The sequence below is a fragment of the Cotesia glomerata genome, linkage group LG1 (assembly GCF_020080835.1).
Source record: "Cotesia glomerata isolate CgM1 linkage group LG1, MPM_Cglom_v2.3, whole genome shotgun sequence".
Lineage (NCBI taxonomy): Eukaryota > Metazoa > Arthropoda > Insecta > Hymenoptera > Braconidae > Cotesia > Cotesia glomerata.
In genome coordinates, this window is record NC_058158.1 from 6,190,130 (window position 1) to 6,206,728 (window position 16,599).

At 25.9% G+C, this 16,599-nt stretch overlaps 3 protein-coding genes across 11 annotated transcripts in view; 1 reads left to right on the plus strand and 2 right to left on the minus strand.

Annotated features, from left to right (window-relative positions):
* Positions 1 to 279: 279 nt before the first annotated feature.
* Positions 280 to 14,859, plus strand: LOC123262237 (dnaJ homolog subfamily B member 6). Of its 5 annotated transcripts, XM_044724412.1 has the most exons (9): positions 284 to 435; positions 547 to 891; positions 2,642 to 2,759; positions 4,384 to 4,494; positions 4,963 to 5,072; positions 5,353 to 5,529; positions 5,616 to 5,862; positions 6,955 to 7,044; positions 7,521 to 7,764. In XM_044724412.1, the coding sequence occupies exons 4-9, from the start codon at positions 4,430 to 4,432 to the stop codon at positions 7,708 to 7,710; spliced, it is 879 nt and encodes a 292-aa protein (XP_044580347.1). In that variant the 5' UTR covers positions 284 to 435; positions 547 to 891; positions 2,642 to 2,759; positions 4,384 to 4,429; the 3' UTR covers positions 7,711 to 7,764. The 5 variants fall into 5 exon arrangements, with proteins under 5 accessions (XP_044580339.1, XP_044580347.1, XP_044580331.1 ...); XM_044724396.1 differs by lacking the exon at positions 2,642 to 2,759; XM_044724421.1 differs by lacking the exon at positions 2,642 to 2,759 and having other exon boundaries at positions 547 to 727.
* On the minus strand, positions 8,747 to 11,542 carry LOC123262301 (putative acyl-CoA-binding protein). Of its 3 annotated transcripts, none has more exons than XM_044724487.1 (4): positions 11,403 to 11,542; positions 11,162 to 11,309; positions 9,315 to 9,429; positions 8,747 to 9,223 (listed from the first exon to the last, which is right to left on the minus strand). In XM_044724487.1, exons 2-4 carry the CDS (start codon positions 11,174 to 11,176, stop codon positions 9,084 to 9,086), a joined length of 270 nt encoding a protein of 89 aa, XP_044580422.1. In that variant the 5' UTR covers positions 11,177 to 11,309; positions 11,403 to 11,542; the 3' UTR covers positions 8,747 to 9,083. The 3 variants fall into 3 exon arrangements, with proteins under 3 accessions (XP_044580422.1, XP_044580431.1, XP_044580440.1); XM_044724496.1 differs by having other exon boundaries at positions 11,387 to 11,487; XM_044724505.1 differs by lacking the exon at positions 11,403 to 11,542 and having other exon boundaries at positions 11,162 to 11,375.
* Positions 14,260 to 16,599, minus strand: part of LOC123262203 (protein held out wings) — a 42,897-nt gene continuing 40,557 nt past the window's right edge. For all 3 annotated transcript variants that reach the window (XM_044724353.1, XM_044724365.1, XM_044724360.1), the window contains exon 8: positions 14,260 to 14,871. The gene's annotated coding sequence lies outside the window, so the exon portion shown is untranslated. The remainder of the gene's footprint in view (positions 14,872 to 16,599) is intronic.

The following is a 16,599-nucleotide window of genomic DNA, read 5'->3' on the forward strand; positions in this document are numbered from 1 at the left end:
AATATATCTAAATAAAATAGTATAATTAATAACCTAATATTAATAGTTTTATTAGAATTTTATTTCTTTACTTCAAGATAAAAGTCTACCGACCAATGCTATGAATGCTACGAATACAGTATGCAGTAAATGGCGTAAGCACAAATTGTAGACGTTAAATATTGTGTCGACTCTCTCTTTTTATTTACTACAGTGAAGTAAATTTAGTATAGTCCAAGTAGTTGTTGGCAGTACTGTTTCTAGAAAAATCAGACAGACACTTGCACGCTAGAGAAACGTGAGATATTTCTAGCCAGCTGTTTCCTGTTACTTTTTTCGTTGATTCCTCATCAAAATCATTTAGAAATTTTTATTGATAAATTAACGAGTGCATTGACGGTTAATATACCGCATAAATAAATAAATTTTGACACAAGATTGGAAAATTTATCGGAGGTAAGTTTGTCGAGTGATAATTTATCTAATTAATAGCGCTTTAAAATAGTTACAGCGATAAATTCGAATAAAGGTTGTACGCCATATTGATATTGATTAAATTTGGTACAGAGTATGCCAGTGGCGTATTGGCGTGTGTTGGTGCTGATGGTTGATGCATTAATGTAGCAGTCCATGTAGCATGTAGCCAAGTTCAAGTCTCAGTTAGTCGAGTTTCTCCACCTTTGTCGTAATAAAGTCTCGTCCGTTACGTCCATCCACGGAGTGAGATTGTTAAATTATTCTTGGCTTGGTACATATATATATATTTATTTGTACCTATCTGTCTACTTAAATACACTCACTTTATAAGCACTATCTGCACACCAACGTTTTTTTAAATCCGTGTCATTTAAATAGTGTGTTGGTATTTGAGTGCAAGTTTGTGTTAACTATTTACTAGCTTTCTGTGTCTCGGTGAGTTTCCTTTATTTTTAATACTTCATTTATTTATTATTTTTTCATTTTATTGCTAACCGTATTGATTAATAACAGTTGAGCGTATTTTTTAGCCAACCGCAATACAAGCTAGAGCTAAAAAGTCAAAACAGTTATTATATACCCTACTGTGAAAATTTTATAAAAATGACAAATACACATACAATATCTCATAGTCTGTATCTAGTTGTCTATATTTTATGAGGATCTATTAGCTAAAAAATTTCCAGTAGGACACTTCCAGAAATTTGTTGCCTGCGTCAATTTCCTATCTCGAATATTCTATAATAGGATCACGAATATTGCTATATTATATATAAAAAATATACATGCATATAAAGATTTATGTTGAGATAATTACATATCAACGCTCTTTGTTCAATGCTTTGTCATGCCATTTCTCTAGTTTTTTTTTCTGCTAAATTATTCAGCAAGCGGAATTAAAAAATTAACTCCGTTTTAAAAATTAAAAGCTGGATGAATTATTTGGCAATGATACTTTAGTAAAGTAAAAATAAATAGTCATTTATGAACCTTGAGCTTCCAGTGAGCAAGATATAGTCTTTTATAAATATAAATATGAATAAAAAAAAAAAAAAGTAGCATGACGGACTTCTTACCATCAAAAATTCTAATCAATCATTCAGTTGATTGGTTTTATTGTCTAGCAGTATTGACCGCTTTTAAAAATTTTGCTGCTAAGTACAAGATTTTTTTTTATGTTATAGCTTGTAACAAAAAGTTATAATGATAAATGGTATCAGTTAACTCGTTACCATGGTGCCGTCGATTAACTTCGGGTTTATTCGATTACTCGAACACAGACAAACTCAGCAATTACTCAAGAAAAATATACAAATACGAATTAAATATATAATAAATCGTCCTGAATATGATTATCCATTAATCATTGATGTGTATGCAAGTACGAGTGATTAAATGTTTAACAACGTCAAAGGATTAGTTTTAAAGCTATAGTAATGCAGTATTGTTAGCATTGATTGTTCTTTATTATTATTATTACTGTGATTGTACTGTTACTATTACTATTACTGATACTGTTACTATTATTATTGGTCATTGGTGCAAGTCCGCGTAGTATGTCGGTTCAAGGACAGTTTAATAAATAACTTACGATTATTTTGAAGCTAATTAAAACTTTACCGAAGTAAAAATAATAAATAATACTTGAATTGTTTTTAATTATTTAATGAAATTTTTTCAGATGGCCAATCGCGTGTCGTGAATATTATTTTGGCTTATGTCCGACTGAGTGCTGACATTAAAATAAATTTAATACGGGATTTTGTAAATACAGTGACGTTAAATCTTCAGACGAGTTTAGATGCAATTATCTATTTTCTTTTTTTAATTTTAATTTCTGCAATACAAGTTATTTAATACACTTTGACATTATGTATTAATTACATATGATCTTATTACAAGCAACTGATACTAAGTACTGCAAAATTAAACAATGTCCATTGTCAAGAATTAAGTACATCGTATATCACTTATTATTATTATAAATTATAATGTATGGAAATAGTAAGGATAGGAGTAAATATCTCTAAATGCGTGGTTTAAAAATGTCACACTTGATTCGTGATTTCGCTTTCGCAAAAATAATTTTTCGTTAGCACCTACGCTCGATTACTTAACTATTTAAATTAATCAGCAGCTCGCTATTTTATTAACTCTAATTTATTATTTATTTTTGTTTATTCAGAGACACTGTTTACGTCCGACGAATGCAGAATTACAAAACAAAAATTTATAGTCATAGTAAAAAAAAAAAAAAAGATAAAGATAACACCAAGAGCTTAAATTTGCTGACGAGAGTCTGTGTATGTATGTGTGGAGATTCGAGTAAGAGAAGAGTGTTTAGCTAAATTGATGGAAGATGATTCGGATTAAGTGCTGAGCCACGGATAAAACTTAAAACTTTTACTACAACTTATTAATGGATAGAACAACCATCAGCGGACTCATAACTAGTAAATAGTTATAGACATTGGTGTAGTGATTGTAACGATGGTCTGGTTGTTAAAAACGATATCCATCGATACGTTCGCTGGCCAAATATGTATGACTGACGTCACGCACCGACTCGACACCGTTGAGGACGCCCACCTCGCACACACATTGCTCGCTTGCGGCATTATATTAAAAAACCCCCTCGTTCTTTTTTCCACTTAACTTATCTCTCTTTTTTCTCTTTTATAAACACACTTCAATAGTACTAATACATCAGTACTATACTAGTTTTTTTTATCATTCTTCATTTTTTTACAATTCCGGGACAATCAAGAGCTTGGCAAGTTTTTCCGCTTTTCCTTTCGCCAAACAAAGGCTCAAAACCAGTTCTTAAAATCAATTCCCTTTTCGACTCTTCAGAATGATAAATGACATTGATCTTACCACACTTGATTTGACAAATGCTCATTTGTCACTTCCATTTCCACCAAAACCATATAATTCATTTTATTATATTATATTATATTATTTATAAGCATTTAATGTATAAATACTTATACACTAGTTATAGATAAATCATCATCATATTAGAGCTTCCTTCTTTGAATTTTCTCACATACGTTAAATGTATATTTATATTGTGTACACATATAATTTAAAGTTGGTCCGATTGTTGGAGACGCGCCCACAACGACCCACGTGTGAAATCGTCCGCGAATCTATGGTCATGCGATGATGACGAGGACGAGGACAATCAAGCCATCATTTAGGTCGATTATTAACAAAACTCAACTAATCTTATCACTGAAAAATAATTAATTAACTTTTTTTTTTCTTCGGTAATTATAACTTCAAATAATGACACACTATCTTACAGTAAGAATTATAATAATTAATTTGAAGGTAATAGAAAATGTTTATTTCTTCTCTTGAGTCGTAGTTGAGCTACCGTGACCTCCACCTCCGCGTTTGTGTTATTCTAATGTTAACGCGTTTAAGTTTAGAAATTTCCTTGGCAGTATTTGATTCGATTGGATTTTTATTTATCATTTTTTTACACTCACATCTTGTTGTTATTAACATCAGCACTTGATATATTTAATTACTGTTGTAGCGGTATGATAAAAAGAGAAAGTTGGTATTGCAAAACATTGGGATTTACTAGTGTAGAGTTAGGCACCGATGATGAAGTGTTTATCATTGTATGTTTATATATATTTTAAAAGTCTAATTAACTATCAATTGTCGTAGATATCGTAATAACAATATATATTCACTCTGTTGGATATCGTTATATTTAATTGTTTATTATTTAATAGAGGTTAGTAGAGCAAGACCAAGAACAAGTTTGATGTTACTCTATATACTGGTTATAAAAAAACAGTGCCGTCAATTTGTCTGCCCAGCAATTCAATAAATTTTTTAAATAAATAATAACTACGTGCAAATACTTTAAATGTTTTATTAAATATATTTTTCTGCTTTAAATTACAGGTGGTCCTGTCGAAGAATTAAGTAATCGGCCGAACAGACTGAGATCATGGTAGACTATTATAAAATTCTTGAGTTAACACAAACGGCTACGCCTGTTGAAATTAAAAAATCGTAAGTACTAATTTAAAACATAATTATTACGATACAGTAATGCAATAATTATGATAATAAATAAATAAAAAACAAAGTATAATTGGAGAGAGAGATAAAAAAAAAAAGAAAGCTAATTAAAAATTTTAGTCAAGTATGTGTACTAACTAGTTAGTACACATACGACATTAGAGAGCAGTATAGTTGCCATGAGGCCATTCTTGTTAAGAATCTTTGCAGCGGCCAAGGTTGACATATCGGCCAAGAGGTCTGTGACCCTGGTGCAGTTCGACTCACACTGCACTCATGTCCTTTTATTACAAATAATGATAGCTCATAGTTTTTTTGTTTATATTTACATGTATATGTTCAATGTATACGTGTGTATTATTTTATTTATTTATTTATCTCTTCCTGCAATTTTTATTTTATCTTTTTCCGTTTACTACTTGGATAGTCATTATTTTTACGAGGGTTTTCCTTTTTTAGATACCGCAAATTAGCTCTTAAATGGCATCCGGACAAGAATCCCGACAATCTTGACGAGTCGACGAAAAGGTTTAAAGAAATCTCGGAGGCGTACGAAGTATTGATTGACGGTGAGTCATCTTCTACAAACTGTATTAATTTTTTTTTTTTATTATTTATTTATAAGGACTAATTATTAGTCACTGAAAAATAATCTCGGTTTTTTTTTTTTTAATAAGATTAGATAACGTCAGTGGCAAAGTTGAGTAGATTATAGTTTTACTTTCAAAGAAAATAACTTTCTTTTGTTCGCTAAATTATCTTAGTCTATTTTTTTCCAACGATTATTAATTCTTTTTATATGATATTTAATAATAAGAATTATTTTATTGTTGGTGGCTTTTGTTACAGAGAAAAAAAGAAGAATTTACGACCAATATGGAAAAGAAGGCCTGCAAATTCCTGGAAACAAACGCAGACACGAGGATGAGTATAATCCGGTCTTCAATGAATGGTTTGTCTTCAGAGATCCTGAAGATGTTTTCCGAGAATTTTTCCAAGGCTCTCCGTTCGACGATTTATTTGATAGTCAGTACTTAATGTCACTCACTCATAAATTCTATATTTATTTTTGTTTTATTTTTATTTAAATAAACATATTGTTTTATTTTTAGTGCTGAATGGCGGCAATGGACGTCGAGGAGGCCAAAGACACGGACATCCAAGACAAAACAGCTTACATTCACCTTTCGGTACTCTTGATCTCAGTCTTTCTTCACCATTTGGATTTTTCGGCTCTGGAGCAGACTGTTTCTCTTCATTTAGCAGTTTCTCCAATGGAGCACCTATGGGAGGCTCTAATGTACGGAAGACAAGTACTTCTACGCGATTTGTTAATGGAAAAAAAATAACAACTCACAAGTAAGTTTACAATTTTATTTTATTTATTTAATTATAACTAGCAACCTTGCAGTCACCATGTGACTGCCGTGACTTGTGAACTATAAATAAATAAAATTTTGCTTTATTAAATAATGACTTTTGTTAAATTGTGCTGTATTTTCGTAACTATTGACGTTTTTAAAGATATAAGCTCATCCTGATGTTACACTCATCAAGAGCTTTCATTTGAGTACCCACATGGATTTTTATATATTTTTCATATATACATATATATAATGTATATAAATATATGAAAAATTGATGTGGGTACTCAAATGAAAGGTCTAGATGAGTGTAACATCGGGATGAGCTTATATCTTTAAAAATGTCAATGGTTCACCAGATACAAGGTCATTTCTTAATTATTGATATTTTTAAAGATATAAGCTCATCCCGATGTTATACTCATTAAGAGCTTTCATTTGAGTACCCACATGCATTTTGATATATTTTTCATATATTTATATATATAATATATATAAATATATGAAAAATTGATGTGGGTACTCAAATGAAAGGTCTCGATGAGTGTAATGTCGAGGTGAGCTTATATCTTTAAAAATGTCAATAGTTCACAAGATACAAGGCTATTTCTTAATTATTGATATCTTAAAAATGTAAGCTCATCCCGATATTACACTCATCAAGAGCTTTCATATGAGTACCCACATGCATTTTGATATATTGTTCATATATACATATACATAAATGTATGAAAAATTGATGTGGGTACTCAAATGAAAGGTCTCGATGAATGTAACATCGGGATGAGCTTATATCTTTAAAAATGTCAATGGTTCACCAGATACAAGGTCATTTCTTAATTATGTATCGAGAGATAGAGAATTTTCGAATGTAGTCTAAATACTTCATCGTAAATTGACTATCGGTGAGAATAACATGAAACCTTGAAAAGGCACAAATTCAAATCAAGATCTTTGCAATGACACTAAATTTCACTTAAAAAAACCGATTTTATCATATGACTATCCTGGAGACAAAATTTTCCTTATTCTCTTAATAATATAAGTTATAAAATTTATTAATATGTTTTATTTAAATTATCAACAGGGTCGTCGAAGGTGGAAAGGAGACCATAACATTTTATGAGAACGACGTCGTCAAGTCTAGAACCGTCAATGGTGTTCCTCAATCAATCACGTACAGTTAAATTCATTATTTTTTTTTAACTCATGCTTATTATTACTACTTTATATTTATTTAAACACAAAAATCAATCATCCATTCATTTACACTTGGTTTGAATAATTTCATATTAAGAATTTTTTAACTTAAAAATTTACCGGTATTTCGCTTAATAATAATAATAACAATTACAAAGACGCTGGTCGATGCATCCCGTGAGTTGATTAATTGTGAATGATAAATATCTAACAATTAACCCAAGTCCAAAAAATTAAATGTAATTTACCAAATTATATTAATTTATTTTTATTATCTATTTATTATTACTAGTGACTTTTTTATTGGCAAATCAGCTAATGCTCAGTAAATTAAAAAAATTAATTGTTAATACTTATATCTATCCTACGGAATAACTTCAATTATAAACTATTATAAATTATAAATTATAATGAATAATAAGTAAAACGTGTGATACATATCTTGTTTGTCAGGTTGAATGAAGCATCGACGAGTCGTCAAGTGAATGACAAAACCGTCGACACATCATCAACGGGAAACAATACTGCCGTTCGCGGTAGTTCCAGTGCGAAAATACCGCATACCGACAACTTAAATAGGATAAAAAATCATTATCATCATCCACACACAAGTATCAAGCACGAAAAAAGTAAACGAAAGTGATAGTAAACATTCAATACAGACAAAAAATTTTAAAAAACAAACAAACAAATTTAAGTAATTTTGCTATGACCAGTCGATTAATTAAAATTACTTTTTTTTTTCCATTAATCAATTAAGTAGTTATATTAAAAATCATCTCTTACACTTTTTTTTTCATTATCAGCGGCTCTTTATTTTGTTACATCATTTCATACAATTAAATAGACATTTGTAGCTTTTAAATTACTCTACACTTTATAGCGTTACTGTGACTGCATTAAATAAAAATAATAAATAAAATAAATTATCCCGTGTATTATGATAAAATGCGATTATTGTAAACTGCTGAGCCGACTTATTATTTATAATTTTATTTAGTTATTTTATTTATTCATTCTCGTAGTAATAATAATAATAATAATAATAATAATTGATGATGTTGTTATTATTATTATTTTTATAATTGTAACAATTATTATATAAAAATATTAATTCGCGTATGAAATGATTCGGTGGATCTTTTTAGTGTATTAAAAGTATGTCTACGTTTAGTTTGTTAAAGTTATTGTTGTTAATAATAAATTTTCAAAGAGACAATTATTTTTAACAGACACTCAATAACGAGGATAATGTGAAAATGCATAAGTTGATAAAAACCGGATCTATTTATTTTTAAGACACTATATATTTGCTACGCTATTTTGAATAGGTATCTGTATTCACATAGATAGGAATTAAATACTAAGTTTAATATTATCACAATTATAATTATAGTTATTATTACAATAAATTAATTGATTAATGTTATTGAAAATAAATGAGTGGAAAATAATAATTCAGTTGATGATAAATGCTGTCTGGAAATATAGTCTGATATTAATTTTTATCGATTGATTTTCAAATTATTCATCATCATTTCATCACACTGTAGTCAAATTCACTTTTTAATTATAGTTATTATTATTATTATTATTATTATTATTATTATTATTATTATTAATTATCTATGTGTATATAAAGATAAGACGATTTAATTTTAAGATAAAAAAAAATACACTTCATGATCTAATAATGGTTGATTTATTTATACATCAATTCCTTTAAAAAAGCTAGTACCTGGCGAAACTGTAAAATTGTTACAAAAATAACGAAGCTAATAATTGTAGAAAGAACAATTGTTATATGTGATATATTTAAACTTTCAAATAATTGCACAGTAGATGAAGTGTAAAAATGTATAAGTAGTTTTTATGCTATAAGTAACAGCACTTAAATATTTATATTTTTATATTTGCGCGTTTTCTTGTGATTCTATTTGAAATCTAATTTGTTAGTTGTGATTGTTGTGTTTAATTATAATGATAATTGATAACATTATAATTAAACCATTAAAATCACTTTTTTCCAATAGACTCTACTAATTGAGCTACTTTTTTTATGTAATCTTTCTGGGCATCCTCTTTAGACATTCCTTTTTTTGCGTTCCACGCATCCCATTTCGCTTTTTCTTTAAGGCTGAAATAACCTGGTTTATCTACAATTAAAAAATTTTTTACTTAATAAAATGCAAAATACACAATTGTTTAAGTTTAATAAAATATATTTTTTATGACAATATATATTACCAGTATGACAATCTCCAATCGTAGCTTGTTTAAATGAACCGTAAAGTATTAACAAATCTTCATCTGATGGTTGCGATGCTAATTCTTTTACTTCTTGAGCAGCTTTTTCAAATTTCTAAAATTATTTTCTAAATAAGAACAAGTTGAAATTTATTTTTAAAATTTTTTTCTTTTGCGATCAATGATACTGTTTAGTTATGTACCTTAGTTTTTTACAAGTTATGAAAAAATTGTACTGTACTCTTAAGTTTACTCATGTTTTTAAAATATTCGACAGACTTTAACAAAGACGTCATAAAACTTAAAATTCGTAAATTTATGACAGTCAAACTCAAGTAGTTGCCATTGTCAAATAATCCCTTTAATGACTTAGACTAACCTTCAACACAAACGGACAAATTTTACAACCCATCTGTTTATCAGATGGCGACCAGACTTTTCCAACTTAGCAATCTTCTCACACTTAGTTTAAACAACCCTTCTTTAAATAAATAATACCCTCTCCAGAATTCTTTCATTTAACAACGATTCCCCAACTCCAGTTATTTTCCACCAACCAAAAACGGAAATACCCTTCCCAAAATTGCACTCTCTGACTGACGATACTTTGACTAAAAATCGAACAAGACAGTTACTGACAAAACCTCTGACCAAGCTCGCCGAGCGCCTTATATCTGACCTTTACCGACTTTTGTACCGATAAAATTAATGTAAAAGTATAGTCAGTTCTCAATTTAATAAATCAATTACAAAAAACGAAATATTTGTGATCCTTTTAATTAAAAATCACAAAATTCTTGTTAAATTATTACCAAAGTAATTTGCAAGAAAACAGATACAATAATTTGATTAAAAAAAAAAAAAAAGTTCGTAATAATTATAATTAGGAATGAAAATTAATTTAGCAGATATTTTATTATTTTAAGAATTTTTTTAACAAATAAATTATGTCAAAGAAAATGAGCAAAAAAAATTGACATTTAGAAAATAAAAAAAATAAAAAATGCAATTTTTTAGAAATAATTTTTTGGAGCAAATTTATTTATTTAAAAAAATTAAAAAATGTTCAAGCGACTGCTAACTTTAATGTTATTAATTAATAACATTAAAGTTAGCAGTCATCAGTGAATTTTTTTATTTTTTTTTAACAAAAAAATTTGTTCCAAAAAATTATTTTAAAAAAATTGCATTTTTTATTTTTAAAAATTTCTACATGTCAATTTTTTTATATTTTTTTTGCCATAATTTATTTGTTAAAAAAATTCTAAAAACTATTAAATATCTGCTAAATTTATCATCATCATCATTAATTAGGGTCAGTTTTTCAATTCGAGATAAAATTTTATCAAGCAACATGTACTGACAATAGTAATTTTATCCTGAAAGTACTTTAGGGCATTAATTAATTGTTTTTTAACAAATTATACATTGTCATAATTATTTTTTATTTTTGTCCTTAAATTGAATTAAAAAAAAATTTGGTTTGCAATTTCGTACTTGAAGGACACGTCAGCTGAAAAATCAACTAAAAAAAATAAACCTCGAATATATGAAACCAAACACAAACAATAAATTTAATAAATTATTAAAAATAATCAATTAAACACAACAAAAATTAATTAATTATTAAACAAAAATTAAAAAATAAATATTAATCGATAAACATTGACAAAACAAAACATAATTCACGTGTTATAACCTTGAAGTAATTTACATAATTCAGCAAGTATTGATATCCCTAACAAATTATTTAGGATACTTTTTTTTTTATTGTAATTAAAAAATATCGCTAAAATTAAACTTTATAATTTAAGAGAACATAATAAATTATTTAGGAAAATATTTACCTCTTGAATTGACATGTTGGTTGTATTTATTACGCTGATATCGGAGTAATTAATTCGATAACCTTAGGCGATCGTAATAGTAGATTTATCAAGATTCAAAAAAATGATTGTAATATAGATAATAGGTGTAACGGCAGTTTCCCCCGACCTAAAATGTGGCAGATAAGATAAAAAAGTTCTAGTATAAAGTATATGATAGTATATACTGAGATATAAATATAATACGTTTCTACTTAAATACTAGTTGCCAAAGAGTATAAGTATCTTATACTCGTCGTTAGTTGCATAGATAAAGGAGTAGAGGTAAATAAAATATGTGTAAAGTGACACTAGTCGTTTCGTATTAAGAGAAGGAAAGACCCGGATAGTCTTCTCTCACGTCGGAAAACAATTTTAAGCGCGCGAAAATTTGAATAAATTTTAATATTGCACATGTAAAAGTAAAAATTATTAAAAAGATTGCAATCAAATGTTTATATTTATTTAACATAAAAAAGTGATTTTTTTAAGAAGGGAAATTATTAAAAAAATTTTATGAAACTAAAACTAACAGGCACTTAATAATTTTTTTATTTTTATTTAAAAATAAACAAGGTCTACAAAATTATTTAAAAAAAATTCATTTACAATTTTTTAGATTCTAAATATTAAATTTTTTAAATAAATTTTTCTTACTATAAATTATTTATTAAGAAAATTATAAAAATGTCTCTTAATAAAATCCGTATTATAAAATTTATATAGACATATTTAATTTTTTAGAATATTGTGTTTTTTTGTTTAACAATTTTTACGTCAAAATTAAAACATTAAAATTTTAAAGAAGACATTTTAATTTAAATAAGTAATGATACTAAAATCAGCTGACATTTAAAAATTTTTTTTATTAATTCAAATAAAACTAAAAAAATTTCGGAAATTTTATCAATGTTTACAACAATCAACAATTAATCATCAGTTTGTTTAAAAAAAATTAATTAGTGAAAATAAAGTACAAGGAAGTTTATAAAATAAAATTACAGACAATTATTTTTTACAAGATTTAAATTTATTAACGATCTTAGACAGCGTTTAATTTAATATAAATCATGCAATAGTGATTTTAAAAGTATCCATTACCAATAATAAGTGAAACTGTGAATATTTTAGAAACATGAAAGATAACATTCTTTAAAATGAGTGTAATTTTTATGTAATAAATATGTCTTCAAACATAACAATGTATTTTTCTTATCGGTACAGCATACACATAATAATTTTTAATTAATAATTATAAATTTTTTAAACTCTTTATTATTCATTTTTTTGTTGATAATATATATATAAATCATCTTCATATTAATTAATTGCAAATAATTAAAGTAATATAATCGTGATATAATAACTATTTCATTCATATATCTCGTAATCAGATCTTTGTAGTTAAAAAAAAAAAAAAAAAGATTCAAATTACATTACATTTGTCATTAACAATAAATTCATATCATTTTTCAATGACTCTATAACATTGCCACATTGTATCCTGCACACACTTTTCACAATGGTACTCGCTACTATGAACTAATATTAATTATTTTTATTAATTATTGAGATAATCGACTATTAACATATTTAACATCAGCTAAATAACTGACGTACGAGAATCTTGTAACGAAATTGCCCATTAATTATTTATTTAATTTTTTATATATATTTATATAAACATATATATCTATATAAATCGTTCTTAGTAATTGTTACAAGTAACCTTACTAGTATTTCTTATATTTATCAAACCAAAAAAGTAGAATTTAATTCTACTAATTGGCTAAATTATCTATTTAATATTATGTTTACAATTATTTTTCGATGTACAATTTTTTTTTTGTTTTTTTTTTTTTTTTCAAGACCTTAGATATTTATTATTAAGTAAAAATTATCAAGGACACTTTTCAGATCTGCATTTTTTTAATTTAATCAAAAACGAGCGTTTACTAAAAATTAATATCAAAATTAATTTCCAATTTAATTTTCAACAAGACAAGACAATAAATTAATACCAAAAATAATTTTATAGTCTGCAGATCAATTGTTCGTTAACGGTTCTTAAATTTTAATTACACGAAAAAATAATAATAATAATATAATAAACAATTTTAATCAATAACTTAAATAAATCAAATGTTGTTATATACACGCAACACGAGCTACAATTTAAACGCCTAAAAATTTTATTTATTATTTATTTAATTCGTCGTAATGGGCACATGATTTTTCTTTGTTATCGTATAACATTATGTAACATATTAATAAAATTCTTATTCATAATAATATATATGGCAGATCTAAAAATAAACGAAAATGTTATTTAATCTTTTAATTCTTGTTTTTTTTTTTTTGTTTTTTTGTTTTTTCACACCTATATATATATTTATTTATATCTATGTAAAGAATTAATGACACTAATCATTGATTAAGTAAATATCTTTCTCTCGGTCAATCTTTCTTCACACACTCATTCATTAAATTTCACTCATTAAAAATACATTATTATTAGATTTACAATTAATAATTCTCGTATTGCAATAAATTATAACAACAGATTGATTTTTTGCTCGCATTAATAAGCGATTTAATTTAAATCGTGATGAAACTGTGTTAAATACTAATAACAGATCTTTTTCTTATATTTTTTGTTTATTTTATTCTATTTTTATTTATTTTAAAATAATATAAATTATTGAATTTCGTAAAAATTTTTACTACGAATATTAATATTATTATTTACCATTTATTATTAATTAATTTTAATAAATCGAATAAAATAAACATTAAAAATATAATTATAATAACAAAATTATTGAAAGAAAACTCGAGATTAAGAAAATAAATTTCTTTTGAGTTTTGAAACAATATTGCACTTTTTACCTCAGCCGTATTGCTGATCTATCTTCAAGATTGACAGATTTTTTTTTTATAATTAATTACATTCATAATAATATGAATAATTATAATAATAATAATAATAATAGTAGTATTAATGAATTAATAAAAATAGCACTGGCTAATTTCAATGCACCCCTTAATCGTTTTTAAGAAGATATCTATCGCGGTTGGTAATATATTTATTTAATTAATTAATTAATAAATTTATATATAATATGTAATATATAATATAAAATTAAATTAACGTGTAAATATATAAAGAAAAAAAATAAAATATAAAGTTATTATCGTAGACGCCAAGTCCCAGTTGAAGTGTAGCTTATCCACAAGGGTTGATCGGTACGAGATTACGTCGGATGATTAAAACTTCATATCTTGTATTGATGCGGTTGTTAATTTTAGTTTATAATAAATAATCAAATCAGCTTGCTGCCATGTCATTAAATAACAATAATAATTAATACATAAGTACTCCAAGTACGTCTCTCTACTAACAGGATTTTATATGTAATTAATAATTAATTAATTAATAATTAATAATTGAGACCGAGGTGACATTAATGCGTTGAATTTAAATAAAAAATATACTGATCTAGATCAGAGTAAAAAGTAATAATTTTCTTTATATTATTTTAGGAGACAGGATGGATAAGCTTGACGAAGAGGGCTGGTGACGCGTGGACGGCGAATACTCTCAGCTGGGTGGCGAACCTTTACGCGGATGCTGTGTCCAGAGTCCAGGTGTTAGCACGGGGCGAGTGGATTCCATTGTTAGCACTCCAAGCCTACAGGCTATCGACAACCAGGGTTAACAAAGAAGAAAAAAAAAAAAGAAAAAAAAAACAGTATTGTTAGTAAATTATGATTTGATTGAAACTATAAAATTAATATTAATATTATTAAATTATTAATTAATTAATAAAGTATTAATATTTTATTTAATATATCACTTTGTCTAATAGCTTGACAGCTTAAGAAAGAATCGTTAATGAGAAGCAATGATTTATAAACATAAATGCTTATGAACAAGATTTTTTTTTTTTTAGATTATTTTATAAATTTGTACTATTTAAATAAAAATGCATTGCTTTACACTATTTTATTATTAGTTATAGTGTGAAGCAATTAAATTGTGAAGAATGAAGATTATTAACTTTACAATAAAAATTTTTAAATAAAATAGAATTTATTATCAACACCTGCGTTTGTTACTTTTTTAGCAGGATTCATTAAACACTTAATTAAAAAATTAAATTATGGCTCGTGTACCCTCCCCGCGCATAGGACAGGCAAAGAGACTAAAGATTCTAGGCTTAGTTAAAAAAAAAAAATATTAGTTTTTAATTAAAAATATATATTATTATTATATTAAAATAAAATAAAATTATTATTATTATTTATATATTTATATTATTAATGATATTGAGAAAAATATTAAAGTAGTCATTCGTGATTAGATTTTAAAGAATTTATGGGCATGTACCGCATAAATGGATGCATCTCGCGAGATCTTCGATAGTTTGTTGTTTATTATTTATTATAAATACATATATATGAATAATTGTTTAATGATTTTAATTGAAATATTGTTATTCATCAAGATAGTTTTAATAAATAATTAATAATCAGGTTAACCACCGAATAATCCACCGATTTTAGAGGCAGCTTGGGTGTGCACCTGCCACGATAGCAGAGCTAAGTTTTAAGACAATTTTTTTTTAATTAGACAATGTAAATTAAATGAGAAAAAAGGTATCCTATAGCACGTAATTATTAATTTATATTTTATTTAAATATTAATTTATTAATTCAATATTATGAATACCAGCAAGCACGTGCCGTAGGACAGATTTATTATTTTAATTATAATACAAGATCCAGGCATTTAAGAAGCGTAATTTATATTATCTTAAAATCCAATGTTTTATTTATTATTATTATTATTACTTGGTAATTTTTTTATTAAAGTAACATTGGATTTTAATTTTAAAAGTTAGTGTCAACTTGGCCATGTGGAGCATTTTTTGTTAGTTTAAATTTATTAATTTATTATTTATATTATATTAAGATTAATATTTTTTAAAAATAGATGGTGCTTTATGCAGTTAACTAATTTATTGTTGATTAATTTGTGATAATGAATGATTATCTTAAGTTTGTTTACAAAGGATGTAAATGAATAATTATTTGTTAGTATTAGACGTTAATTAGGATGGGACGCCAGCTTTTTAACAACAGCATCAAACGCCTAGAAGATTTTTTTTTTAACTTATCAATTAATCATTAGTATTTTATTTTTACTTTAACTGATAAATAAAAATAACTTTTTTAACAATTATTTTTTATTGATTTAGAGTAAATTGTTAATAAAAAAGTTATTTTTTAATCAGTTAAATGTAATTTTGATAATTTTGAATGTTAGAAATTAAATAAATAAATATTGGTAATACATACATGATTAATTGATAATAATAAATAAAATACTTGGTAAAGTAAATTAAAAATAATACATT